General features: G+C 55.5%; 1 protein-coding gene across 6 annotated transcripts; it reads right to left on the bottom strand.

The window, feature by feature from the left end:
* Window positions 1-209: 209 nt before the first annotated feature.
* On the bottom strand, window positions 210-26,112 carry PPCDC (phosphopantothenoylcysteine decarboxylase). Of its 6 annotated transcripts, none has more exons than XR_007890425.1 (8): window positions 25,892-26,007; window positions 25,205-25,374; window positions 22,146-22,241; window positions 20,716-20,844; window positions 18,596-18,764; window positions 15,168-15,260; window positions 13,107-13,248; window positions 210-368 (listed from the first exon to the last, which is right to left on the bottom strand). XR_007890425.1 is itself a non-coding variant. In XM_051628431.1 (7 exons), exons 2-6 carry the CDS (start codon window positions 25,358-25,360, stop codon window positions 15,175-15,177), a joined length of 636 nt encoding a protein of 211 aa, XP_051484391.1. In that variant the 5' UTR covers window positions 25,361-25,374; window positions 25,892-26,007; the 3' UTR covers window positions 13,255-15,009; window positions 15,168-15,174. The 6 variants fall into 6 exon arrangements, 3 of the variants coding, with proteins under 3 accessions (XP_051484391.1, XP_051484390.1, XP_051484392.1); XR_007890424.1 differs by lacking the exon at window positions 210-368 and adding an exon at window positions 11,959-12,988; XR_007890426.1 differs by lacking the exons at window positions 210-368; window positions 15,168-15,260 and adding an exon at window positions 11,959-12,988 and having other exon boundaries at window positions 25,892-26,009.
* Window positions 26,113-27,777: the final 1,665 nt, after the last annotated feature.

Below are 27,777 nucleotides of genomic sequence, written 5' to 3'. Positions count from 1 at the left end.
TGGGCACAGGTCTCCTGTGGATGCCCCGAGATGCTCCCAAAGGCTTTCAACCATTTGTGGTGCCTCCTTGGCCAGGGTGGGAGGTGGGTTATCCTCTCCAGGGTGTTCTCATGGCATTGCTGCTGTGTTCCCCACCCTCCTTTACCCAACGTGGGAGGTCAGGCAGCCACATGGCTTCGTGGTCAGGTGGGCCATTTTATTGTCCCCTTCTGCCTTCTGTCTCAGGAGATCTGGAAACCCTTCAAAGTCTGCTGCAAGGCTTTCCAGCTCTGGGCTGGCTTTGATCCTGCTCTGGAGGTTGCTGTTTTCCTTGAAGGATGGTCCAGGGTGGCTTCTCCTCTTCCACTGGGAATCCTCAGCACGTGGCACTAACGGGGAAGAGGACACCAAGAGAGATGAAGGTTTTCTAGAGAAGTGAGAACGAAGGGAGAAAAAAACCCAACCCCACAAACCACCCCCAAACCCACCAAAAGGTCCATTTATTTTCCACCCCTGTGGAGCCTGCCAAGCTGCCAAGGAGCTGGAGATGAACCTGAAGCTGTTCCTTGGTCTTGGGAGCCAGCCAAGCTCTGTTGGCCAAGTGTCTTCTTTATTCCCTCCCAGGCTTTTTCCATCTCTGGTTGCATTTCCACAGCGAGGAGTCAGGTGGAAAATTACTGGTAGTGCTTTTGGTGCCAGGTCCCTGCCCTGGCAGAGAGGAGCTCCATGTTCAGCTGGGGAACTCCTCACCACGGGGTGCTGCTGGGGCTGGAAGGACTTGGAGGAGCAGCTGGATGATTTAGGAGAAGAAACAGAAAGTTGTGGAAAGCAAACGCATCCATTTTTTGCTTCGAAATTCATCTCTGGAGGGATCTGTGCATCACAGCCCATGGGAGAGGGGTTTTTTTGGGGGGTTTGCTCCTCAGAAGTACCATGAGACTCTAGAAATGCAGCCCCAAAAGAAGTAGGAGAACTGAGCTAAATTCTGTGCAGCAAACCCAGCCAGGGCCTTGCAAACAGCAGTGGTGCAGGAACAATTGGAAGCCAAGGAGCTAACCAGGAGCAACCTGGAACATCAGGATCTGCAAGAGGCTTTCCAAGAGGGTGGGTGGTGGGGGTGGCTGCAGGGAAGGGGGGGGATCTGCTGGGAAAAGAAAGGAAGTGTCCCAAGCTGGGAGGACAGCAGCGTGGACAGAGGGGACATGGGGAGCTCCTGGGGGTGGTGGAACAGCTCAGGGATGGATGGGTGGGTGGAAGGATGGGTGGAGGGATGCATGGATGGATGGTGGATAGATGGATGGAGGGATGGATGGATGGATGGATGGAGGGATGGATGGATGGATGGATGGATGGATGGATGGGTGGGTGGATGGATGGATGGGTGGATGGATGGGTGGTGGGTGGATGGATGGATGGGTGGAAGGATGGGTGGAGGGATGGATGGATGGATGGATGGATGGATGGATAGATGGATGGAGGGATGGATGGATGGATGGATGGGTGGGTGGGTGGATGGATGGGTGGGTGGATGGATGGGTGGTGGGTGGATGGATGGATGGATGGGTGGAAGGATGGGTGGAGGGATGGATGGATGGATGGATGGATGGATGGATGGATGGATGGATAGATGGATGGAGGGATGGATGGATGGATGGATGGATGGATGGATGGGTGGATGGATGGATGGACAGATGGACAGATGGATGGATGGGTGGTGGGTGGTGGGTGGGTGGGTGGGTGGATGGTTAGAGGAGTAAGCCCCTTTCTGCTCAGCAGGGTGTGGTTCCCAGACCACAGGAGCAGCCAGCTGGGAGGCTGCTCCTCCAAGGATGCAGAGGGGACCAAGGCAATGCTGCTGTCCTGGGCAGCCCTGATGTCAGCACGGGAAGGCAGGGGCAGCCCTGGGCACTGCTCCAGCTGGGAGCACCCGACCTGCTGCAGCTCCTGCTGGACTTGCACCCACATCCTTTGATGCCTCCCGAGGCCTCTCATTAGAGGGTGAGCAGAGGAGGTGTGGGACCCCCTGGGGTCTTTGCAAGGTTGAGCAGATGGCCTGGGGCTCAGGGATGCTCCACAGAGCTGAGCCAGGGCTGGCAGGAGGGACAGAGTGTGTCCTGCTTCTCTCCAGCTGCCTGGAAAGTCCCCTGGGCTGGGACAGAGGTGACACATGGACACCACACACCCCAGAGGACTGAACCCAGCCTCTCCTTCCCACTCCCATGGCTCTGCACCTCAATCCTTCCTCAATTTCCTTTGGAAATTCCCAGTTTTACTAGTATTTGGGAGCAGGTTTTTTGGAGAGCTCGCTCTTCCAGCCAGGAAGGGCAGGCCCAGGTCTTTGGTGCCCATCAAAAGAAAACATCTGTTTGGCAGACATGGCAGAGTCATTTATCACCTCTGAGCCTTCCCAGGCAGCACATTTCAGTGCCTGGAAAGGAAAAAGAAATCATAAAAAGGACACAGGGGAAGCTCTTGGCTCTGCCCATCATGGCATTTCTGGGTGCAGACCCAAAGCTGGGGCTGAGGGACCTTCTCCAGCCTGGCATGGGACAGGAGGTGCCACCAGCCACCTGCTTGGAACTTCAAGCTCTCCTTCTCTGTCCCTGGGGTGGGGACTGTAAACTCAACTGCTGGTCCCCAGGTTCCCTCAGCAGAGCTTTTCTTACCAAAGCCCTCCAAGAAGGTGGCTGTAGCAAGGAGGTGGTGGTGGGATAAGCCATGCTCCTGCTGCCAGGGTGGCTCGACCACCCCTGGTAGTGGAGAGGGACCTTAGAGAAGCCTGGAAGAGATGGTGTAGACTCAGCCTCTGCTCTCTGGCAGAACCTCTCCCTGCCACCAGAAGGACACCAGGTCTCCCCAGGGGCACCCTTGGTGCCACGATGCCACCCAAGACAGGGACCTTCATGGACCAGGTGCTAACAACACCCAAAGCCTCCAGTTTTGCCCCCAGGCAGACAATTAGAAGCCTGGGCTTTGTTTATACTGCTTGGAGAAGCCCAGTGACTCTGCCAGGCATGGCAGGTCCTGGGCTTTCCAGACCTTTCCTCAGTTGGCAAATGTCAACCCCAGCTGAGGGAAACCCTGGCTGAGCTCTCCCTGTTCTCCATGGTCCCAAACCCCACCCTTTTTCCATCAAAGCCCAGCACTGGTAGGAGAACCCCACTCAGGGCAGGGATTGTCCCCCTGTGCTCAGCACTGAGGAGGGGACACCTCAAGTCCTGGGTGCAGCTCTGAGCCCCTCACAGCAAGAAGGACCTTGAGGTGCTGGAGCAGGTCCAGGGGAGACAATGAGGCTGGTGAAGGGACTGGAGGGAAAGTCTGATGAGGAGAGGCTGAGGGAGCTGGGGTTGTTTAGCCTGGAGAAGAGACTCAGGAGGGACCTTCTCACTCTCTTCAACTACCTGAAAGGAGGTTGCAGTCAGGAGGGGTTGGGCTCTTTTTCCAGGCAACCAGCAACAAGACAAGAGGGCCTGGCCTGGAGCTGCTCCAGGGGAGGTTTAGGTGGGATATCAGGAAGCACTTCCCCATGGAAAGGGTGATCAGACATTGGGATGAACTGCCCAGGGAAGTGGTGGAGTCACCACCCCTGGAGGTGTTCCAGGAAAGGCTGGAGGTGGCACTTAATGCCATGGTCTGGTTGATGTGGTGGTGTTGGTCATAGCCTGGACTTGATGGTCTGAAAGGTCTTTTCCAACCTTGGTGATGCTGTGATGCTTCCCCATCACCCCTGAGGCTGCTCCTTCCCAGCTCATCCCATGGCTCCTCAGCAGCAGCAGCAGCAGCAGCTCTTCCCTTCTCCACGGAGGGGGATAAGGATCTGCTGGCCCCAGGGCTGGGGCAGGGAGGGCCAGAGGGCCCCCCCAAACCATGTGAGTGCTCCCCAAGGGTGAGGCAGGGCTGCAGGGCCCCTCACCCCCGTGGGATGCCCATGGCCAGGGCATGCCAGGAGGACACCAAGAGAGCAGGTGCCAGAGGAGCCTCGTGCTTCACCAGTGCTTTCCAAAGCCCTTTCCTGCAGAGCTACAGTGGAATAAAACTAGTTTTCCTCCAAAGCCTTCTGCAGATCCATCCCAGGGGAGAACTGAGACCTTAGCTTGGGCAAAACCAGCCCCATAACCCTGGTGTTTTGCACCCTGGTCTCTGCTGGGCCTGGCAGGGTGCTCGGGAGGGTTGGGGTCCAGCTCCACCACCTGGGATGGACCCCACTCCTGCCTCCCTGTCCAACTGGGAAAAGAAAGGGAGATGCTGGGGTGGTGGAGCCTCATCTGGACCATCCCACCGGGCTGAATCCAGCTCTGGCTGCAGGGGTGGTGCCTGCAGAGCTGGGAAAGCTCCCAGGGAAGCACCGGGAGAAGCGGAGGAGCCGGAGCCCAGCGCTGCCTCCCCCGGGCACGACGGGACGTTCAGCAGCTGAGGGAGCCAGCAAAGCAAACATCAGCAGAGAGCTCCCCAGCCGTGTCAACAAACAACCAATTAAAAGACGAAATAAATCTCCCAGGTACCTCACCTCTCTACTGAAACACCGGCCAGGCCGGGAAGAGCTCCCAGAGCATCTGACCCGACGCCGCCCGTGATCTGTGTCCTGAGCTCCCCTGGGATGAAAGCTGCTGAGTTTCAGGGAGTGGCTTTCACTTTTCTACCACTTTTTTCACCCCTTAATTCTCTTATTCTTTCATTCTGGCATTGGTTTAATTCAGAAGGAAGGCCCCAACCTCCTCTCCTTCTGCAGCCCCCTCCTCGTGCTGGAGCTGGCACGTCGCTGCCTCCCTCCCCAGCTCGGGTTCCTTTGCCTCTGGAATAGCCCTGGCTGCACTGACCTGTCCCTGACACGGCTTAAAAGCTGGGAGGAGGGAAATGAAGAGGCCAAACGAACCCAGCAGCACGAAGGGAGGAGTAGGAAGAGAAAAGCAAGGCTTGAAACGGAGGGCAGACATCCCTGGGGAGAGCTCAGCGTGAGGTTTGGCAGGGATGAGGATGCTCCTTCCATGGCAGGAGAGGCCTCGGGTGTTTCAAAACCAGAAAGCCTAAAAACAACTGGATTATGTGGGAGGGATGTGGATTTTCCACACACACACACCCCCCCGAAGCCCTGAGTTGGGGGAATGCTTATCTTCACCTTAAGAGATTTGGGGTGGTTTGGCCTTCGTGCCTGAATGCTAGCAGGACAAGAGGGAGCAAGGAGCTGCTGTCTGAAAGAGGAGGCAGGAAAATCCCCAAGGAAAAGCAGAGTTTGCTGTCAGGCTGGCTGAGCAGGGAGCACAGCTTCATGGCTGTGCCACCCCAGAGCATCCTCACCCCGTCCCCCTGTCCCCATCCATGCTGATGGGGCTGGGGTGAGCAGCCTGCAACCAGCTCCCAGGACTAAATAAGCTTTGCTTGCTCAGTTGGTAGCCCAAGGTGATGTTTAGTAGCCACGTGCTGGGAGGTGAGGGGTAGGGGTCCAGGCTCTGACCACTCTTGGTCTTCCCTGTGCAGCCCCTTGGCTGATTCAGGACAGGGGGGAGCTGGTCCTTCAGGGCAGCCTCTAATCCCAGCCTTAACCTGAAGCCAAAGTTTGGAGCCCACAGAGGCCACTGGGCTTCACCTTGGACAGAAACCAGTCAAATATCCCAGTGGGATCCTGGGTGAATGACACTGACCCTCTCCAGGACTTGGGGGGGGGGGATGTTGCACTCAAGCTCTTCCCACCCCTAGTGATGGTGTTTCATTTTAAAATGGCTTTTATTGGGGTGACCCGAAGTCACCTCCACCCCTGCATGAAACATTGGGGGGCAGGGAGATGCAGTTTGAGCCCTAAATTCAAACATCTCCTCAGGGATGCTCAGCAGTAAACCCCCCCCCAAAAAAAAAACACCCCACAACCCACCTACCCCACAGGGAGGAATTGATGAGCAGAGACCAAAGGAGGGGGGAAAACTAGACCGAAGCCAAGAAAACCCACCTAGACAGGGAAGTGAAAGCCCCCCAAGATAGTGACCCCCCCCTTCTTTCACATCCGGGCTGTCAGGAATCACAGCCCCTTTCACTTCCCCCTCACCCCTCCACCCGTTCCTCCGCTGGTGGGTTTTGGTTCCTCTCCTCTCTCCCCACCACCTTCCCCTTTTCGAGACCTTTTCTTCAGCCTTCCTTTCCAATTTCTAAACCACAGGGGTGCTGCAGGTTCCCACGCCCTGCACCCTGATCTTTTGGCTCCCCAGAAAGCCCCAAATACACCCACAACTATTTGATCCTCTTCGTTCCTTTCTTCTTTTCTTTTTTCTTTTTGTGTTCAATGATTGCAAAGCACGGAGCTTTGTTCTGCTTTTGGTCATTTTTAGTGCCAACAAGGTCAATATTGACTTTTCACTGAAGCAACCGGACAAGTTCACTGACTGGGGGGGTGTCCGGCTGCCCCGCCCTGCCCCGCCCTGCCCCGCACCCTGCCCCGCAGCTTTGACCCCGTGAAAATCCTCCCATTCAAAGGCAATTTCTTATCGATGCAAAAATGCGGCCGTGAACAACGTTCCCCCTGGGGCATCTGAGTGTCGGAGGTGCCCCAGGGATGTGCAGGGTGCTGGGGTTTCCCTGGGATGTGCAGGGTGCTGGGGCTCCCCGGGATGTGCAGGGTGTTGGGGTTTCCCTGGGATGTGCAGGGTGCTGGGGGTTCCTGGGATGTGCAGGGTGCTGGGGCTCCCCGGGATGTGCAGGGTGTTGGGGTTTCCCTGGGATGTGCAGGGTGCTGGGGGTTCCTGGGATATGCAGGGTGCTGGGGGTTCCTGGGATGTGCAGGGTGCTGGGGTTTCTCTGGGATGTGCAGGGTGCTGGGGCTCCCAGGGATGTGCAGGGTGCTGGGGGTTCCTGGGATGTGCAGGGTGCTGGGGGTTCCTGGGATGTGCAGGGTGCTGGGGCTCCCTGGGATGTGCAGGGTGCTGGGGGTTCCTGGGATGTGCAGGGTGCTGGGCTCCCTGGGATGTGCAGGGTGCTGGGGCTCCCTGGGATGTGCAGGGTGCTGGTCTCCCAGGGATGTGCAGGGTGCTGGGGCTCCCTGGGATGTGCAGGGTGCTGGGGCTCCCTGGGATGTGCAGGGTGTTGGGGGTTCCTGGGATGTGCAGGGTGCTGGGGCTCCCAGGGATGTGCAGGGTGCTGGGGCTCCCTGGGATGTGCAGGGTGCTGGGGCTCCCAGGGATGTGCAGGGTGCTGGGGCTCCCTGGGATGTGCAGGGTGCTGGGCTCCCAGGGATGTGCAGGGTGCTGGGGCTCCCTGGGATGTGCAGGGTGTTGGGGCTCCCAGGGATGTGCAGGGTGCTGGGGCTCCCTGGGATGTGCAGGGTGCTGGGCTCCCAGGGATGTGCAGGGTGCTGGGGCTCCCTGGGATGTGCAGGGTGTTGGGGTTTCCCTGGGATGTGCAGGGTGCTGGGGCTCCCCAGGATGCACAGGATGCCAGGATTCCCTGGGATGCTGCCAGGACAGCCTGCAGGCAGGAGCTGCCTTACCCCAAGGGTGTCTGTGCTTTGGCAGCCCCATCCCAGAGCTGCAGGTCTCCCAACAGGAGAACCCAAGGCCCCAGTGGCCCTCACGACCCTGGCAGTGGTGACCAATCAAATTTTGGTGCCTTTTTCAAGGGGCCACGTTTGCCAGGTTGGCCAAGGGGGGTGTCCACGAGGGCAGTGGGCACCCCCCTGCAGGCAGCACCAGGTCAGGGCTTTCCCTGCCAGTGTCCAGCAGGCACATGGCACCATTAGGAGAGGCTGGGCAAAGCCAGCTCAGCTTTCCTCCAGCATGGACGGGGCATTTCCAGCTCTTTTTTTTCAGGCATGTTACCATCTTGCCCCATTTTATGCCTGATTCCCCCTCCCAGGGCTCCTGCCAGCCAAAGGCTGGGCTCTCTCCCGGGTCACATTCCTTTGGGTTGACGTGGCTTTTCTTTCTTCCCCCCCCCCCCCATCCTTATCACGCTGGAGTTTGTGAATCATGTTTCTCCAAAGCTATAAACCACCCAAGAGACCTGGGTAAATCAAGTGAGACACAAAGCAGAGCCAGGCACAGGGGTCTGGGCTGCCCTGGGAGCCTTGAAAGGCTCTTCCAGCTGTGCCAGGAACCCTGTGAAAAGAAATCCCTTCTGCAAAGCTTTTCTTGCTGTGCTTGATGTGTCCCCCCCCCGAGGCCATGGATTCTGCTTTCCCTCTGGAGCAGTGGTGGTAGGAAGCTGGGGCAGCAGCCACCCTGCCAGGGGTGCCAGAAGGAGGAGATGAGGGGATTTTCTGGCTACTCCTGCTCTTGGCAAGGCTGGTCCCTGGGATGCTCATCCCTCTGCAGCCCTGGATCTGGCACCAGCCCAGCCATAGCTTGCTGGAGGCTGCAGGCCAGCAGAACACTGGGCTCTCCTGGCTTTCAGACTGGGCAACAAAAACCCAAGCAGGGTGAGACAGGCAGGGAACCACCACCCCAGTTGGATTATTTCCCTTCCCACTCCTTACACTGCAGAGCATCTTCAGCCCCTGCATCATTCCCAACAAGGACTGAATCACTGAGCAGCACAGTGCCTGGGGAATTCCAGCTTCTAATGAAGCTCAACTACCCCTGGAAACAGTTTTTAAACTCTCCACCAAGGCTGCTGGCCAGGGCAAGAACTCTGCACCTGGAAGTTTGAATGGCAAGGTTGTCACCCCAAAGCCAAGCTATCAGTGGTGCTGGTGCCAAGGAGTCTGTGCCCAGTGGTGCCAGGTCCCTCAGCACCCTCCTTATCACAGCCCAGGGCTGGAGAGATGGAAAAATGGATGGAGATGGAAAGCAAAACCAGCAGGGCAGAGGCTGAGACTGCCACGATCCCTTTGGATCCCTCCTCCCAGCTTTGCCTGAAGGAGAAACACCTGATTCCCAAGGAGAAGCAGAGCAGGAGCCTTGATGAGCCAACAAGAAGGAAACTGAATCCTAGAACCTCCAACCATCTCCCCAGCAGAGATGCAGTGCTGACCCCTTGGAGGGCCAAGGGGATCCCCAGGGCTGCTGGTGGCACCTGATGGGACATGGGAACCTGCTGAACGTGAGCAGAAAGAGGCTCTCAGGGTGCAGGACTTGCAGCTACACCAGGTTAGGTCTGGAAGAGATGTTGGGGAGCTGGGACATCAACCCCTGCTTGAAGCAAGGAGTCACCCTGTGATACCAGCCACAGGGGTGGGGCAGCCACAGCCACAGCTTCCCTGGGCAACCTGGGCCAGGGTCTCACCACCCTCACACTCCAGAATTCCCTCCTCATGTCTCACCTCAACCTCCCCTCTTCCAGTTTTCATCCATCCCCCCTTGTCCTCTCCCTCCCTGCCCTTGTCCCAAGCCCCTCCCCAGCTTTCCTGGAGCCCCTTCAGGCCCTGGAAGGTGCTCTAAGGTCTCCCTGGAGCCTTCTCTTCTCCAGGCTGAACACCCCAACTCTCCCAGCCTGGCTCCAGAGCAGAGCTGCTCCAGCCCTGGGATCATCTCTGTGGCCTCCTCTGGCCTCTCTCCAGGAGCTCCACATCCTTCTTATGTTGGAGGGCTAATCTCACAACTAGCCTCGCAATCCCCTTGTCAACCTTTCAGAAGAAAGACTGGCTTCTCGGGGGCTCGATTTGGGTGTTTTTCATTCTGCCAGAGCAGGGAAAGCCCACCTGGAGGAGCACAGTTCTCACTTGCCACCACCAATTCATCACCACCGCCGCCCTCTCCTAGCACCTGGCCCCGCTGCGGTCGAGGAGGAAAAAAACCCTCTTCCTGCCACCCTGAAGCACCCGAAGCTCGGCAGCAGGTCCCCAGGCAGGTCCCCAGGCAGGTCCTCAGGCAGGTTCCCAGGCAGGGCAGCACCACTGAGGTGTGAAACCCCTGGCTCGCTGAAGGCAGGCGTCAAATCCGGAGCCGCGGGGTGCGAAGCTGCTCCAGACCAGGGGTGTTGTAGAGACACAACAGCTTGAAGGCTAAAAGCAGGGAGGTTTGGTCACTTCTCAAAGGGTTTTTATACACGTGGGGTTTTTCTGCAATCTGTTCGTGGGACATGAGTCTTGCTGCAGGTTCCCAGGGCAAAGGCACGGGGTGGGACAGAGACCTGTTGGAGAGTCCAGAAGCCACGGAGATGATCCCAGGGCTGGAGCAGCTCTGCTCTGGGGACAGGCTGGGAGAGTTGGGGTGTTCAGCCTGGAGAAGAGAAGGCTCCAGGGAGACCTGAGAGCACCTTCCAGTGCCTGAAGGGGCTCCAGGAAAGCTGGGGGAGGACTTGGGACAAGGGCAGGGAGGGAGAGGACAAGGGGGAAGGGATGAAAACTGGAAGAGGGAGATTGAGGTGAGACATGAGGAGGGAATTCTGGAGTGTGAGGGTGGGGAGAGCCTGGCCCAGGTTGCCCAGGGAAGCTGTGGCTGCCCCATCCCTGGCAGTGTTGAAGGGCAGGTTGGATGGGGCTTGGAGCAACCTGGGCTGGTGGGAGGTGTCCCTGCCCATGCAGGGGGTTGGAACTGGATGATCTTGAAGGTCCTTTCCAAGTTTAACCACTTCATGATTCTATGATTCTACACCCCAAGCAAAGGACTCGACCTCTGGAGACCCAACTCCTGACCAAATCATTTGGATGCCAAGTGGCATCGTGGCATCTCCCTCCTCCTCCTCAACCCCATGAAGCCAAGCAAAGGGATCACACAGTTTGGGATGGGGGGAGAAACAGCTGGAGAAATGGATGCTCAGAGTCACATGGGAGCCAGGACACATGCAGGAGAGGAGGAGGCTGCTGCCCTCGCTGAGCTTTTGTCCCAGCTGTGATCATTCCCAAGCCAGTGCTGAGAGAAACAGTTTCAAGCAGCATGAATGGAATGACAACACAGCAGGTTTCCCAGGGGTGCTGCCCTGGGTCATCACAGAGCTTTGCTGGGAAAGAGAAAGAAAAAAATCAGCGTGTGGCTCAAAAATAAGAGCTGAAGGGAAAAAAAAAAAGAAGCCAGGCAGCATCTCCAGCCTCCTCTGAGAACCTGAAACACACCAAAATGGTGAGGGATGGAGAGCTGAGTGTGTCTGCCTGGAGGAAGGGAGCACTCGACACCTCCTGGTGAGCTGGGGGGCTGAGGGGAGCCCAGCTGTCCTGGCAGGGATGTACCCAGCCCACCCAAAGCCCTGGTGTTCCATGTGAGGGGAATCAGGTCCCAACCTGACCTTCATCTCCTGTCACTCACCTCAAGCCAGAGCCACCTGTGGGTTTGTAGCAGTAAACATTTGGCTGCTTCTCTCTTAGGAGTGAAGCGCATCACTCCGTGCACACCAGGCTGGCATGGGTATGTGTGGAGGCATGGAGTGACTCTGGCATGGAGACACAGAGTGATGGGGGTTGGAAGGGACCTCTGGAGATCCATCTAGTCCAACCACCCTGCTAGAGCAGGATCACCTAGAGCAGATCCCACAGGAACACATCCAGACAGGGTTGGGATGTCTCCAGAGAAAGGCTCCACAACCTCCCTGGGCAGCCTGTCACTTCCCTCACAGTGAAGAAGTTTTTCCTTATGTTCAGCTTGACCCTCCTGTGCTCCAGCTTGTGCCCATTGCCCCTTGTCCTGTCACTGGGCACTGCTGAGAAGAGCCTGGCCCCATCCTCCTGACACCCCCTGGAGATACTGATCAGCACTGATGAGATCCCCCCTCAGCCTCCTCCTCTCCAGGCTGAGCAGCCCCAGCTCTCCCAGCCTTTCCTCCCAGGGCAGATGCTCCAGCCCCCTCAGCATCTTTGTGGCCTGTGCTGGACTCTCCCAGTAGCTCCTTATCCTTCCTGAACTGGGGAGCCCAGAACTGGACCCTCTGGCTGGTGACCCTGTGTGGGGAAGCAGTAGAAGAGCACCTCAAAGTCACACCAAGGAGGGCTGGACAAAGGCAACATGAAACCCACTGATGAGAAGAGCCCAGGCAATTCCTCAACCCCCTTTAGTTGCAAAACTAAAAGCTGAGATCAAGAAAGGCACAGAACAGAAAGAGGGACTGGGTGATAAGGCTGCAAACACTGATTTATTCTTCCCCTGGGCAGAATTAATGCTCAGTGTGACATGGGCTGGGAGAGCACCAGGGATAAAACAACACCTGCTGCCCCAGGGAGGAGATGACAAAGTTTCAGTCCTGTGCCAGGTCTCAAAAAGGGAGACAGCCTCTTCCTCCCCCTGAGAGAGGAATTGCAGGACACCAAGACAAAAAACAAACCAACCAGGGGTGTCTGGGAGGGAATTGGGCCTGCCTGTCCATGAAGTGGAGGCTTATCAGTGGAGAAATGATAAAGGCCCCTATATATGATTCCAGGAGGTCCTCAAGGACAGTTTTGAACAGCTATGGGAGCTCATGCTGCACTTGCTGAACTTTCACAGGCTCACTCCCCCAGGATGTGAAGCTGTACCAAAATATAGGTGATATTCTGCCCCAATGAACTTCCCGTGAGAAGGGGGTGGGGGAGTGGCAGCAGAGACCAGCAGTAGATGAAGCAGAGATGGAGATTCCACCTGGAGAATGTTCAAGGGACCAAGTGAAGAAGCAGGATTTTGCTCCAGCAAAAAGGGTAAATGGGGAAAAAAGTGGCAAGATAAGGCTGCTGCATTAGGTCCTATCCCCAGCAAACAAGTAAGGGGAAGGCAGAGCACAAGTAGGAAGCTCTTCTGGCAGCACCAAATGGAGCAAAAATCAGAAATGTGGACTCTTAGGCTGGGTGGGCTGGTGTCAATGGGAGAACCTTGGACTGGGAAGTGAGCAGACCCACAGGCTGGGGACACAAGGACTGGCAGTTACCACCAGGAAAACACCTTTCAGGACGGGCTGGGCAAACGCTGATGCTCCATCAGTGCCATCTGCTCGTGTCCCCAGGTCCCCCTCCTGTATCCCAAGGACTCGTGGCATGGCAGGCAGGCCTCCTGCAGCTTCTCCTCCTGCCTCCTTCCCACAGCAGGCAGGCAGGGGCAGGCTCCTCCCGCACCCACCCGGCTGTGGGTGGGGACCAGCTGCTCTTGCTTCAGCCTCCTGACCAGGAACGTAACTGTTTCTTCTGCTTGCCCTGAAGGAAAGGCAGTTGGGGCACGGGTTTAGCCCACCCTGTGACAGTTATCACGACCTGCCTCCAATTAGACATCCCAGCAATTACGCAGAGGATCAGGAGCAGCACATTTTAGTACCTGCAGCAGACCCAGAGCTGTGTCCTCCACGGAGCAGTTTTGTGGGTTTTCCAGCTGCTGGGAAGTGCTCCCCTCAATCCCCCAGGCTCTCCTCAGCCCCCAGGGCTCTCCTCAGCCTCACTTCTATTGCTGCCTTAGATATCTGCAAGACAAAGGAGGAACTCCCTTTATGCAGGGATCTCCAAGTACCTTTGCAAGCCTTAATTTAAGCCTCTTGACAAGCCCCAGAGGCAACTCTGCCACCCTAGTACTTTCTTCCTGCCTTGCACATCACCACTAAGATTGGTGCCAGCTCCCTGTGCTCTCAGGTGACTCAGCCTAAGTTCTGGATCTAAAAATGCCACGTTATCCTCTTCTTATTAAGTGATCCCAGCCCATGCCCTGCGGCACATGGTGCCAGGAGAAGCTGGTCAACACTTGCCAGCACTTCGGGAGCAGCTTAAGCCAGAAACCTGATTTGTAACAGATGAACACTCTGACCAAGGACATGGTGTTTTGAGCTGGTATGAGGAACCCTATTGTCAGATTCTCTGCCCTGCCAAGTCAGGGGCTAAGGAGGAAAGGATAAGCAACTCCAACCAGGCAGAGCCTCCAGGTCCAGTCACAGCTGCAACCACCAGAACACCCATTTCTGGGTGAAGGGGAGAAACGAGGTTGACTGCAAAGCTCAAGGGAACCAGGAGGCATCTCTTCTGCTGCCTGCACCAAGAAGCTTCAAGGAAGATCCTCTGACAGGTGGGCAGCTTTCCCCATCCTAAGAACACCAGCAAACCATGCAGGTCACACCATGAAGGCTTCACTGGCAAGATGCAAACCTGATGACCACGGTAGCACTCCAACCCTTCGTGTGAGCCACCAGCTCTGCTCACACGAGGATCCTCCTGACTCCACCCCCAGGAGCTCTGAACTTCCAGCTTTCAGTGGAAGGCACAAAAATAAGAAAGTTGAGAGGTTTTCATCTGTGGGGAACAGATAAGGAAAGCAAAACAGACCCTGATAACCTCTTCCCTGGGGTTTGAAGGTTGTCCCAGTAGGCAGGATGCACATTCTGTACCAAAGGCCTGACATTTGGGGCTGTCTAGTTAAAAATAAACTCTGTGGACCAGGAGAGCTCAGCTACAGCAGCATGTCTGACAGCCCCCACTTTGCTCCCATTCCCCTCACGTTTCCAAGGAAAGGCTGGACTGGGAGAGCCCTGGCTGCTCTGGCCCACAGTGTCCCAGGATTGCCCAGTTTTTCCATGCCAGCTGGTTAATTTTCAAGCCCAAAGGGGCTGTCATAGGCAGAGTTTGACTTCACTCCCTTGGGAAACACCCACCCTGGCCTTCCACAGGGGCCCAGCCTGGAGCACCCAGCTGGGCAGGTGTCACTTTGGCTCACAGCTGACATCTGCATCCCTACCCAGTCAACAGATACAAAAGGGCAAAAGCTGAGCTGCTTTCAGTCCATTTTTTTCCCCATCTCTGATAAAACCAGCATGCAGACCCAAAGACTGAGCAACCAGGTGAGGCCCAAACCCTTCCCTGAGCAGCTACAAGAGGCAGTTCTTCAGGGGCAGAACTTTTATTAAGTTCCTGAAGGGGAAATGCTTGTTGGATGGTGACTGTTGCTGGGAAGGGGAAGCCAGCAGAGCTATGGATCAGGCTTTGGAGAGCAGGGATGTCCATGCACTGACAGGCTGGGAGGGGCTGGAATTATCCCCATCACCAGGACTTGCACAGCACTCTCCTCCCTGTCAACCCTTGGGGGAACCTCTGGACTTGACCCATTGGGAATTCCTTCTGTAGCCTCCTCAGGAAGGAGCACAGGTGAAATACCAGGGGCCCAGAGGAGTGTTACTCCTCCTCTGTGAGACACCAGAGTGTTTTCCCACGTGAAAGCAGCATGCTCTTGGCTTTGGTTTCTGCAAGTGATGTACCACATGTTGGTTTGGCACCAGGTGGAAGACAACCACCCTGCTCCTTCAGTTGAAGAGCACGGTGCCATCTCAACCCAGCTTCCTGTTGGGTTTATCTCCAAATCACCAGGGTTAGGGGGTGCAAACAAAGATGATTAACATGCCCAACCATCAGCTCTGCTTTGCCAAGTCCCTTTCTTCAAGGATCCTCTTCACACACTCCACAATGGTCCACACTTCTGCCATGGCACCTCGACCTGCCGGGTAGGTGCAAAAGCACAGGGTGAAATCTGGGTCCCACAGAAATGGCACCTCCTGTCCCACCTCCTCACTTCTCCATTGCTGTGGGAAATGGGATGTGCACTGGTGGCACAGCACAGCTCTCCAAGTACCCCCATGCCTGTCCTCCTGACTTGCCTGACAGAAAGCCCACTGGGTTCTGCAGGGGCTCTGTGGTGTTGCCATGATGGGGCAGAGCGAGAATCATCGAATCCCAGACTGGTTTGGGCAATTCCCAGCTGGATTTTTAGCCTTCTCAGAGCCAAATCTTGCTAAGCAGCTCCTGCCTACAGGTAGAAATCTTCCCGTGGGCCAGGCCCTAGAAATCCAGCCAAGGAGGATGAAGATACTGGCAGTCTGGAAATGGTTCTGCAATGGCAAATTGCTGCAGGCCCAGCAGCTCTCCAAGCTCTCTTGAAAGCGTGGATGTCATCAGGCCACCAAACTGGCAGCTTACATTGAACTAGCCAATTAAGGAAGCATTTTTAATTGTCAACTCCATTTCATTAGTTCTTTTGCACTCTTCTTTTAGCTGGACTCTGAGAGCACTCGTGTGCTAAGGCAGAAAAATGCATCAGGTAAAGCTTGTGGTGCAGAAGTGGCAGTCAGGATCTGGCCCGTTTCAGGTGAGACCAGCCAGAGGAGGGGAAGAAGATCAACCTCTTTTACAGCAAGACAAACCACAATGTCAACAGACAAAACTGCTGCAAACTGAATCTCTTTTGCTGCTGCACCAGATGTGTGAGCCTTGGCTCCTTGGGTGGAAGTTGGGCAAAGCCCTTTGTGGATGAAACCCACAGGACCCAAATTAGTGTGGAAGAAGAGGCCTTAGGGTGAAAGGCCTGAGAAAAAGAGGGGGGGAAAAAAACAGTGGTGGAGACTGTCTTGAGTCCTCAGAGACCTGCAGTCCATTACTGGGGGCTGGTTTGGGCTGGGATAGTGGGATAGTTTTCCTCCCAGTAGCTGGCACGGGGCTGGGCTCTGGATGTGTGCTGGGAACAGTGCTGGTGACACTGGGATGTTCTCCTTCCTGCTGAGCAGGACCTACACAGAGCCAAGGCCTGTCCTGCTCCTCACCCCACCAGGGAGCAGCCTGGGGGGGGCACAAGGAGTTGGGAGGGGACCCAGGTGGGACAACTGACCATATGACATTGTGCTCAGCAATGAAACTGGGGGGGGGGAAGCTGGGGGGAGACTGGCTGGGGTTCAGGTGGTTGGTTTCAATTGTTTTCACTTGCATTGTTTGTCTTCATTTCTCTCTTATTTTCCTTTCAATTACAATCTATTATTTATGACTTTCTTTCAATTATGGAGCTGTCTTTACCTCAACTCACAAATTTTCTCACTTTCAACCCTTCCAATCCTCTCCCTCATCCCACTGAGGATGGGTGAGCCACTGGCTGTGTAGGGCTTAGTTGCCAGCTTGGGGTTAAACCACCACAACTGCTTCCCCATCATTTTCCTGCCAGGGAAATCCTGGTCTTTCCCAACAGGAAAGTCTTGTTGTGAATTGACTCACAAACTCAAGCAGAATTGAGTCAGATGTGGCTGCTCCTGGCCCAGCTGTCCTCCAAGTTTCTTCAGGAGTTTGTTCTCCCAGTAGAGAGAGCTCAACTGGAAATCAATCATGGAATCCTAGAATGGTTTGGGTTGGAAGGGACCTTAAAGATCATCTAGATCCAACCCCCTGCATGGGCAGGGACACCTCCCACCAGCCCAGGTTGCTCCAAGCCCCATCCAACCTGCCCTTCAGCACTTCTGCTGGTGGAATGAGATGGTTTACTTTGCCATTCTGGGCTACAAACCACAGCAATTCACATGCTGCTTCTCATGTGGCTCACATGTCCCTGTCACAAAGGTGGCAACCCCCAAGAATGGGGAAGGGCAGAGAAGCAGGAGGTGGGAACCATGTTCCCCATCCAATTCAAAGCCATTTCTGCTGCTGAGTCAACTCACACGGCCCTTTCACAGCCCAGATCCCCATCTGTGGAACAGGGATGACAAGAAGACAGCTCTGCCTCAGGTGCAGGAACCTGCAGCCATGAGGAGGCTCTCGACTGCTTCCTGCAGGAACAGAGATCCCACCTATCTCCTGAGGAAGGGGAAAAACAAAGGGCAAAGAAGCTATGCCAGGTGGCCTTTCCACTTCTGCCAAAATGACCTCTTTGGGGCGTGTTCCCTCAGCATCATCACAAGCATGTCAGAAATTGGATGTCAACAAGTCTCAAATCCCAGTGGAAGAAGAATTGTCCAGGATATTTCAATGATGTCTGAGGGACCTGACTGCACATACCCAACTGTAACTATTTCTTAGTCCTCAGCTCCAGAAAAGCCCTCTCTCCAGAAGCATAAGAATTCAGAAGCTAAGCCAGCCTGAGGAGTTCACCATGGAGAACATTTTAACATCCTGTCCTCACCACTGACTGTTTATTGAACTCCTGCTAGAGCTGGGGTTGTTAAACAAAAGTTTGTGTATGTTACTGGGCAGGTTATAACACACCTGCTGTCGTGGCTAGAACTGGGGGACATTTTACAGACAATTTGTCCAAGAAAATGTAGATAAAAATGTAAATCCATTCATCTAAACGGCTTCAATAAAAAAACCCACCTTCTCCAAACCTCCCCAAAGCCCAAATATCTCAGTTTAAAGCAGCTCCTGAGATACAAATGAGGATTAGTAGGATTTCTGGAGTGCTGCAGGTTAAGTCATATAAAATCAAGGGTGACAACTTTCCCTGCACTCCTCCTTCACTTCCCAGACAAGTCTGATGTCAAAACCCCAACTTAAAACTCGACTGAGAAGCTGAAAAGTAACCCAGGCAACAAACAACAACAAGTGTTCAGTGTGAGTCCAGTTACACCCTCAGCCACAGCTGCAAAGCCCTTATTCTCACTGTCTGCTCTCAGGGAGAAGGTATTATCCCCCTGTTAGAGATGAGGAACTGAGGCGTGGTGAAAAACAGCCACAGTCCCAGGAGAGGGCAAGGTCAGGACACCCAAATCCCAGGCTGATAAGGCTCACCACAAAGCCTTCCTTCTCTTTGATCTGCTCTCTCCTTGAATGGGCATTTCTTTTCAATATCAGGCCTATCTGAGGCTCATTTGAAAGCCTGGCTTGGATAGTCTCTTAAGACTGCTTCAAAATTCATGAACAAGAACAATAGATATCAGCAAGCACAGGGCAAAAGCTTTTGTTTGTTTGTATAAACCCTGGCAGGGATCACCTGCTCCCAGCAGTCCAAGGTCTTGCAGCCTTCAGGATGAGAGCAGCACCCGTGGAGAACAGTCAGAAGACAAGGCAAAAAGGACTGACCTTCATCTCCACACACCAGTTTCTTCACCACGCAGGGGATCTCCGTGTAGCCAAAGCCTTTCAGCTGCTCCACCTGCTGAGCTGTGATGGGATGTTCCCACATGGCTGTGTTCATGGCTGGGCAGAAGAGCAGAGGTTTGCTCAGATCCCAAGCCCGGATGACACAAGTCTGCAAGAGAAGCCAAGATGTTCAGCCCTGAGATGGATTGTTTTTTCCTCATCCCTGGGCTGCTCAGAAGTGCTTTCCCAGCCTGGGTGTCATGAGAGGGTCAGAGGCCTCACTGTATCAGTGCAGCTGGACTAACCCACAGGCAGATCCACAGGGCTGCTACTCATCTGTATCCCATCTCCCAGCAAAGCTCTTCTCTGACAGGCAAGAAGGATGAGGGAGGCTACAAGGAGGAGAGATCCCATCCTACTCGGGCTTGGAGCCAAGGAAGCAGCTCAATGGCTGGAGCAAAAGGAGCTGGAACACCACTGGGTGCAGACTGCCAGCCCGTGTGGGAGCCTGAGAAAGCTGAGGGGTGGCCACAGATCCTATCAGCTGAAGAGAAATCCCCAGGCAGCACTTCAGATAAGGCAGCTGTTGAACTAAACACAAAAAGTTGGCAAGTGAGGCTTCTTTAAATGACATGCCAACTGGATCCATACCTCCCCACAAGGGAAGGGCTGCTGCTTCCAGGATCCAAACAGGGGATAAGAGGAACACATCTGGGCTGTTGCAGAAGATGCTGACAGATAACAAACCATCCAGCAGCTCCTGTGTGCTACAGGGAGTCATCTCTGACTCTTCAGTAATAGAGAGCTTCCAAGATAACCCAGTATCACCTCATCTCCTTAAAGATGGTGTTGGTTGCCCCTCATGCAATCTCCAGCAGTTTCCCCAGGCCTGTAGAAGCAGCTAGATCACACAGAGGGAGCTTCTTGGGGAGCAGCAGTCCCTGGTGCAGGGTCACTGCTCAGGTTGTAGAGCTCTTATGAGAACCCTGCCCATCCTTTTTTATGCCCTGTGATTTGAACCCTTCCCAGCACAGGGAAGTCTGCTAGAATCTGTTATAACTTGCCAACCAGCACCTCCAGTGTTTGCTGTCTTTGGCTGGAGTTACCTCTCACCTCCACAAGGCACTCTGAACAGATGGGCAGAAGTTTGTGAAGTCACACATCCCTGACATCCTGCCTGAGCTCTGCCTTCTGCATTCCCCATCACAGCACCAAGGGGACCAAGAAGGACAAGGCACTGCTTGTCCCTCCCACAGGCTCCTCTCAGCTCTCTCCAGATCTGCTCACACAAAGGAGGGCTGTTGCTCTGGGTGCACTTTGTTCATTTACACACACGCCCTCTTGCCTGGATATGGCCATGCAGGGCTCCCTCTGTTCCTAGCTCTAGCCTCCTTGAACCACAGCAACAACACCTGCAGATCTACAGCTACCTGGCAGATCTTGTGGGTGGTTAAAGCCTAGCCTCTCCCAGTGAAGACCCAATGCCTGGACACAAAGCATTCAGCCCTTCTGAAGGTCCCCATCAAGCAGCAGAGAAGCACACTCTCTTTTCATACACTTTCAGATCAGCCTTTGAGCCAGAGCACCTTTAACAGCAGAAAAACAAGCCTGAGCAAGCAAAATCCCCTGTAGCTGAAACTGGAAGGTGAGTGTGAGCATGTCTGAATCTGTGCTATGTAGTTGGGCAAGGGAGGAGGTGAAGTAGCAGGAAGTAAACAGCTTTATCTGATCTCACAGGTGTCTTTCCAGATTGAACCTAAACAAAAATGCAGAGAGGAACTCAAAAGCGGGTGCAAGTGTGTGTGGAAAGGCATGACAGGGAGAGGGGGGAGCTAGGAAGAGAGAAGCAGCACCCAGCTGAAAAAGCAGGAAAGGCACCAAGCAGGGACTGGAAAATAATCAAAGAGCTGAGGAGTGGAAAGGGATGTAGGTCAGAGAAGGGAAGAAGGAATTTAGAGAAGGAATAGGGGAACCACAGTGGAGGAAGAGAGAGACAAGCAGCCAAAGCGGGAGCAGAACATGCAAATCTGGCTGCTGTGGGTGCTGCAGAACCACGAGTTTCCATGAAAGGAAGGTCAGGCAGTTTGAGGGAGCTCTGAGGCACAGCTGGGGTTACTCACCAGCAGGTTGTCACAGATGCCACTGGCAAGCTTGGCCAGGGTGTTGGCATCAAGAGGGGCCACCAGCATGAGGTCAGCCCAGCGCCTGAGCTCGATGTGCAGGACTGGGTCTGAACGTGCTTTCCACAGCTGGGGAGGAGGAGACAAGGTGCTGATCACCCAAGCTTTGCAAGGAACACCACAGACAACGGGCCCTTTCTCAGCCCCACGTTAGGAAATACCAGGTAAAATGTAAGGGGGGGGGGATAAAAAACAACCCTCACGTCAAGGAAGATCTGACAGGGTGGGAAATCGGGCTGAGCCAACGGGGACTTCCCTCCTCTCTTGGCTCTACAGGAATTGTCACTAAAGTCCTGAGCTGCTCAAGAGAGTCCTGGGCTTTTCTCAATTGCTGAGTTAACTGGGCAAGTGTTGTGAGAAGCAGCAAACAGCACCAAGGGCTTCATCCCCAGTGGACACACACAAAGCCAGCAAGAGATGCATCGGGGCCACACGCTGCTCCTTCTCTGAGTCACCGGAAACCACAAGAAAAAGGCAGCACCTGGAAAGCTGGTGCTTCCTGACACCTTTCCCAGATCCTACACCCACTTCTGGTTTTCCTAGAAGCCTTGAAAACTGTAGATTTCAAGAGTAAAATATCTCACAAACAGATGGTGAGCAGAGTTCTCTCCCGCCCTTCTGTAAGAAAAACCTGTGGTAAGGGCTCCAGTGTGCCAGGAGACCCCAAAGCCTGACCCTCTCCTGTCACCCCCTGAGGGTTCCTCAGAGATCCCTGCCTGGAGCTGTAGCACCCTGGCAGCCAGCAGATCTCCCCCCATCTCCTAAAGCAGCCAGAAAAAGTTCCTGACCCTTGCCATTAGCCTCTCTCCAGAGAAAAACTGCTCACAGGTGAGTGCAGTGGCAAGAGTACTGGTCAAGAGTGGATCTTGTACTCAGATGGGTGCTGCAAGGTTGAGAGATGATGTACAGGAAAACAAAGGTTGGTGTTTATACCATGAACCTCTCCACACTCAGGGACCCTCAAAGCACATCAGCAAAATTGCAGTCAAGAGAAAAAAACCCTTTGCAGGGTCTAAAGATGTTGACAGCCCTGCTGAGGGGAATGAAGCTGCTGCCTTGGTGATCAGTATGACTCGTGACAAGCACCAGCCACCCTTCCTGTGGCTCTGTGGTGGCTTCTCCTGACACCCTCCCAGAGCTGCAGGCAGTGGCTGAGCCCAGGGTGCTGAGGGACCACTTCTACCCTCACTGCCAGGGAGGTTCAGAATCCCCCCAGTCAGGGCAGCCTTGCTTTGCATCCTCCTTTACAGCACGGTTGGAACCACCTGCTTTGAAAGCTGTACCCCAAAGAACAAAGAAGGGAGTCTTGGCCAAGGATAAAAATATCAGGTATGTTGGTCTGTTGCAATGGAACTTGGAGGAGCACTCACCTGCCACTCATCTTCATCACTGTAGAGGGTGACAGGAATCTCCTGGGCATTGTAGAAATGCTTTGCTCTCTCAGTTGTAACCACCTTGACCTCCAGCTGATCAGAAAAGAAAAAGACAGACAGACCCATGGTTAGTCTTGAGGACAATCACAGAACTACAGGCTGGTTTGGGTTGGAAGGGACCTTCAACATCATCCAGATCCAACCCCCTGCATGGGCAGGGACACCTCCCACCAGCCCAGGCTGCTCCAAGCCCCATCCAACCTGCCCTTCAACACTGCCAGGGATGGGGCAGCCACAGCTTCCCTGGGCAACCTGGGCCAGGCTCTCACCACCCTCACACTCCAGAATTCCCTCCTCATGTCTCACCTCAATCTCCCCTCTTCCAGTTTTCATCCCTTCCCCCTTGTCCTCTCCTTCCCTGCCCTTGTCCCAGGTCCCTCCCCAGCTTTCCTGGAGCCCCTGCTGGGCTCAGCATCACCAGCACACAGCCAAGGCAGTGCTCCCAACATACTCCTCATGTGGAAAATGCACCTCAGGCCACTCATCAGAGTGAAAAATAACCCTTTTCCTTCTTTTTGGCCACTTGCCACCACAGCCTGCTCCTGTGTGGTTCTGTCAGCCCAGCAGAGAGACAGGGAGGAACCAGCCTCACCAACAACTCCTTCCCTCCAGAAGGCCTGAGGTACAAAAGCTCCTGAAGCACTTGGTCTGTGTCCTCCTGCTCTCACACAGCAGGAACCTCCCACCTCCACCCAGGTCTCCTCAGCAGCAGTGGCTGAAGTGACACAACATGTTAACCTATCTCCCCAGCACTATCTAGTTGGGTGAGAATGGAGCAGTGGGGATGATCTGCACCCTCCAGGACCAGCCTGAGAGCTGGGAGCAGGCCAAAATCCCTGCCTTGGCCTGGCCTCTGGGGAGTTCCCCTGTTTCCTGGAGAAAAACAGGATCAGGTGGCTGCCCACTGGGACTTGGTGATGTCTGTTGGGTTCTTTGTCTCTTCTAACTGTCAGGTTTTTTTCAGGCAAGCCCAGTTTGGAGTCACAGCTGTGCTTCTGGTGCTGAGTGTGAAGATCATCTTGATGGCACCCAACCCTGTAATTCCCAGAGGAACCTCACCCCACAGGAAGGTGCCTGGAGCCAAGCTAAGGGGCTAATGCTGCTCTCTGCCATGCCATGGGCTTCAAGGAGGTGTCAACCTCCCAGCCTGCAGGAGGTGGCTTCTTTGGTGACTTCAGAGAGCAGTCTGCAGTTGAAGGGGACATGTGTGCACTCTGGAATGGGGCCTGAAGGCCAGGCCTGCCTGAAAAGTTGTCTGCACTAGTGTTTGCTAGTGGTGTGCTGGTTTTACAGGACTTGGAGGTGATCCAGCTGGAGCTATCTCATCAAACACTGCATCTAAGCCACTACAAGCTAAAGCCCCTCAGAGGGGTAACACAGCATCACTGCTTGGAAAAGACCCTTCAGATCATCCAGTCCCACCACTCACCCAACTCCACCTAGTCCAGAGCTACCTCATGTCCCTCTGCACCATCTCCAGGGCTTGGAAACCCCTCCAGGGATGGGGACTCCCCCCCTGCCCTGGGCAGCCTGGGCCAGGCCCTGACAACCCTTGCCAGGAAGGAATTGTTCCCCAGATCCAACCTCAGCCTCCCCTGGCACAACTTGAGGCCGTTCCCTCTGGTCCTGTCACTTGTTCCTGGGGAGCAGAGCCCGACCCCCCTGGCTCCAACCTCCTCTCAGGCAGCTGCAGAGCCAGCAGGTCTCCCCTCACCTCCTGGTGTCCAGGCTGGACACCCCCAGCTCCCCCAGCTGCTCCTCACAACTTCTCCAGACCCTTCTCCTTCTGCTCCAGCCCCTTCCCCAGCTCTGTTCCCCTTCCCTGGACACGCTCCAGCCCCTCCATGCTCTTCTTGTCCTGAGGGGCCCAGCCCTGCCCCCAGGATTCCAGGTGCCCCCTCCCCAGTGCCCAGCACAGGGGGACAATCCTTGCCCTGCTCCTGCTGCCCACCCCAGTGCTGATCCTGCTCCCCCTCCGCTCTGTTTCCAGCAGACACTGGGCCAGTTGAAGTCCCCGACAAGGGCAAGGGATCAATCTTCAAGGAGTCCAAGTTGTGCTGGCTCCACCACCTCCCCAAGAAAGTTGCTCTGTTAGTTAAATATTCTCCCTAATTAAAGCTTTCAGCTGGGGTGGGCTCCTCCATCCCTTGTTCTGAGCAAGTCCTTCCAGCTCCTTTGGAAAGAGATCAGTGTTCTCAAGATCACTTTAGCCCACATAGCTTTTCTTTCCCTTCTATTTACCTGGCACACCCTCTGTTTGCCTGTGGTTCCATCTCTGCTCCAACAGGCAAGTCAGTCCAAACACACCCCAGCAGCTCCTTTCCTGGGAGACAGTTCCTAACTGGTTAGAATAAGTTAATTTGGGCCATTTTAGTTTATTCTCCAGCATAAACTTGGGTGGTAAAAACTGCTCTAAGGTCTCCCTGGAGCCTTCCCTTCCCCAGGCTGAACACCCCCAACTGTCTCAGCCTCCCAAAAAAAGCCTCCCAAACCATCCACATCAATAGTCATGAACCAATCTAATCAATCCATCTTGGATATCTAAGCACACCCTCTTGCTCCTGCCTCGTTTCCTTGCTCCAAAGCAGATGCTGCATTTCCTAAAAGAGTTTCCAGGCTTTCCTCGAACTTTTCCCCTCGAGTTCAAAGGCAGCAGCACATCTTCCTCCCCGATTCGAGCCAGCAGTGGCCTCTGCCGGGCACCTCTAGTAACCTCTGGTGAAGAATAATGCACGGGCACCTCCAGCAGGAACAGTTCCTGCCCTTAAAAACCTGAGGTGAAGCGAACTCTTTCTCTAGATCAAGTGGAGAGACGGATAAAAGGCCACAACAAAAACTATTCATCACATTTTAAACCCTCCCCACAACAAACCGTCCAACTCAAGGGCTCGAAACCAGAAAGGGGGGGCCTTTTCGTTTCCACACAAGCCATGGGATCTGGCCCCAGAATGAAAAGCAAGAAGACCCAGGTGGATAATACAGATGGATGTACTCACCCCGGGGATTTTCAGCAGCTCGTCGATGAGGAGGGGCAGCTTCAGGGCAGCCACACTGCCCGTCACACCCAGCAGGAGGTGGGGTTTTGTCCGTGGCCCAGAGCAGCTCTCCTTCCCTGCGGGAAGCCCTGGTGCTGGTGGGGAGGAGGTCTCCATGCTCCAGCCCAACTCTGCAAGCACAGGAGAACGAGGTGCCTCCCAACACCCACCTGCTCCCAAGGGACCTGCCCCTGGATGCCAGGGGGGCCGGAGCAGCCCTGGCTGAGGCTGAGCAAGCAGCACAGCTCTAGTCTGTTCTCCCCATTTCGTTACCCTTTCCTCTCAGACACGGATGAACAAACACCTGGGTGGGAAGGGCACAGAAGGGTTCTGGCAAAGCCCCCCAAGCAGTTAACATTTTCAGGCCTTGAACAGGGTCTAGAATTTACACCTGTGCTGCAGCACAACAGCACCGTGTCCCATTTCCACCCTCTGCTTGGTGTGAGCATGTTTAGCTTGTTCCCCTGGAGTTTTCTCTGCGTGTGAATAAAAAAAAAAAAAACCAACTTGCTCGGATAGGAGGACGTTATCAGCTTGAGCTGCTCAGCACTGATGAGAAGCAACCAGAGGAAACACAGGCAAGGAAACACAGCCACGCCTTCCTCCGACCCACACAGCTAAGAAGCCCTTAGAAAGCAAGCAGCTTACAGCGCTGTTTTATCAGCCGTGGGACTCCGCGGCGCGGCGGAACCCGGCACCTGAGGCAGAGAGCGGAAGCGAGAAGCCCCCGGGGGAAGCTCCAGACCAAAAATAAGCATCGTAAGGCGCTTACACCGGCAGAGGAGGGCGATGACTCCCCGGCGCTGAGGCCGCGGCCTAGCGGGGCCTGCTCCTCCCGCCCAGGCCTCAACCCGTCCGCCCGCCGTTGCCTAGCAACGCCGCGGGCCGAAGGGCAGGCTGGGAAGGGGCTGCGGGGCTGCGCATGCGCGGTGGGCAGGGCGGGAAGGCGGGAGGGAGGGGGTGTCATGGCGGCCCCGTGGCGGCCCCGGCACCCCCGGGGTCCGGGCCGCTCCCTGCCCCTCCGGCACCGCCACCCGCTGCAGTCCCCGGCAGCCCGAGGGGTTCCCAGACACCGATCGCCGCCGGGGGCACCGGAGGTTTGAGGCACCTCGGGGCTGTTGAGGGGAGGATGGCCAGGGTTTTAGAGGTTTTGGAGGGGAACTGAAAGCTCGCTGCTGGGGGGAAGAGTGTGTGTAGGGGGGACAGGGGTGTCTGGGGGGAACAGGGGTGTCTGGGGGGGGACAGGGGTGTCTGAAGGGGAGCTGGGGTGTCTGAGGGGGACAGGGGTGTCTGGAGGGAACAGGGGTGTCTGAGGGGACGGGTTTCTAGGGGAACAGGGGTGCCTGAGGGGGGACAGGGGTGTCTGAGGGGGAGCAGGGGGTGTCTGGGGGGGACAGGGGTGTCTGAAGGGGAGCTGGGGTGTCTGGGGAGGAGCAGGGGGTGTCTGGGGGGGGACAGGGGTGTCTGAGGGGGAGCAGGGGCTGTCTGAGGGGGGACAGGGGTGTCTGAGGGGGGACAGGGGTGTCTGAAGGGGAGCTGGGGTGTCTGAGGGGGGACAGGGGTGTCTGAGGGGGAACAGGAGGTGTCTGGGGGGGGGACAGGGGTGTCTGAGGGGGGACAGGGGTGTCTGGGGGGCATGGGGCTGCTCCTGGAGCGCCACGAGAAGCAGCTCCCGCCAACTGATCAGCCCAGGAGGAAAGGTTTTCCTGCAGGATTCAGGGTGGCTGCAGAACTGGCAGGGGGGAAGAGTGGAAAGCTGCTTGGTTAGCAGCAGCAAACCTGGGGAAGCACATGGTCCCCAGCCCTGCCCAGGGTGCTCCCTGGGCACATCCCACCCAAAGCTTGTCACCTACAGCTGGAGCTAGAGGGGCTGGTCTGAGAGGTCAGTGCTCAGAACTGAAGCCCCCGACATAAGGACGTGGAGCTCCTGTTGGAGAGTCCAGAGGAGGTCACAGAGATGATCCAAGGGCTGGAGCAGCTCTGCTCTGGAGACAGGCTGAGAGAGTTGGGTTGTTCAGCCTGGAGAAGAGAAGGCTCCAGGGAGACCTTAGAGCACCTTCCAGTGCCTGAAGGGGCTCCAGGAAAGCTGGGGAGGGGCTTGGGACAAGGGCAGGGAGGGAGAGGACAAGGGGGAAGGGATGAAAACTGGAAGAGGAGAGACTGAGGTGAGACATGAGGAGGGAATTCTGGAGTGTGAGGGTGGTGAGAGCCTGGCCCAGGTTGCCCAGGGAAGCTGTGGCTGCCCCATCCCTGGCAGTGTTGAAGGGCAGGTTGGATGGGGCTTGGAGCAACCTGGGCTGGTGGGAGGTGTCCCTGCCCATGCAGGGGGTTGGATCTAGATGATCTTGAAGGTCCCTTCCAACCCAAACCAGCCTGGGATTCTATGCAAACGTTCAGGAGACACAGCAGAGAGGGTTGGATGCTGAAGCAAGGTCTGTTAGTGACAGCTGGTTACAGTTATTATTGATGCATCTTATTGTCAATGCAAAAGGTGAAGTCACTTCATCCATCATTTCTCAGACACGAATGACAAG

This window comes from Apus apus, chromosome 10 (genome assembly GCF_020740795.1).
Source record: "Apus apus isolate bApuApu2 chromosome 10, bApuApu2.pri.cur, whole genome shotgun sequence".
NCBI classification, from domain to species: Eukaryota; Metazoa; Chordata; class Aves; order Apodiformes; family Apodidae; genus Apus; species Apus apus.
The sequence above is the reverse complement of the archived record's forward strand: the minus strand, read 5'-3'. Positions and strand labels throughout refer to the sequence as shown.

Coding starts and splice junctions, on each gene's coding strand:
- PPCDC (XM_051628430.1), bottom strand. CDS start 25,360: ATGGAGACCTCCTCCCCACCAGCACCAGGGCTTCCCGCAGGGAAGGAG. Junction 22,242..25,204: donor AGCTGCTGAAAATCCCCGGG/GTGAGTACATCC, acceptor TTTTCTGATCAG/CTGGAGGTCAAGGTGGTTAC. Junction 15,261..18,595: donor ACTGGTGTGTGGAGATGAAG/GTCAGTCCTTTT, acceptor CCTACCCGGCAG/GTCGAGGTGCCATGGCAGAA.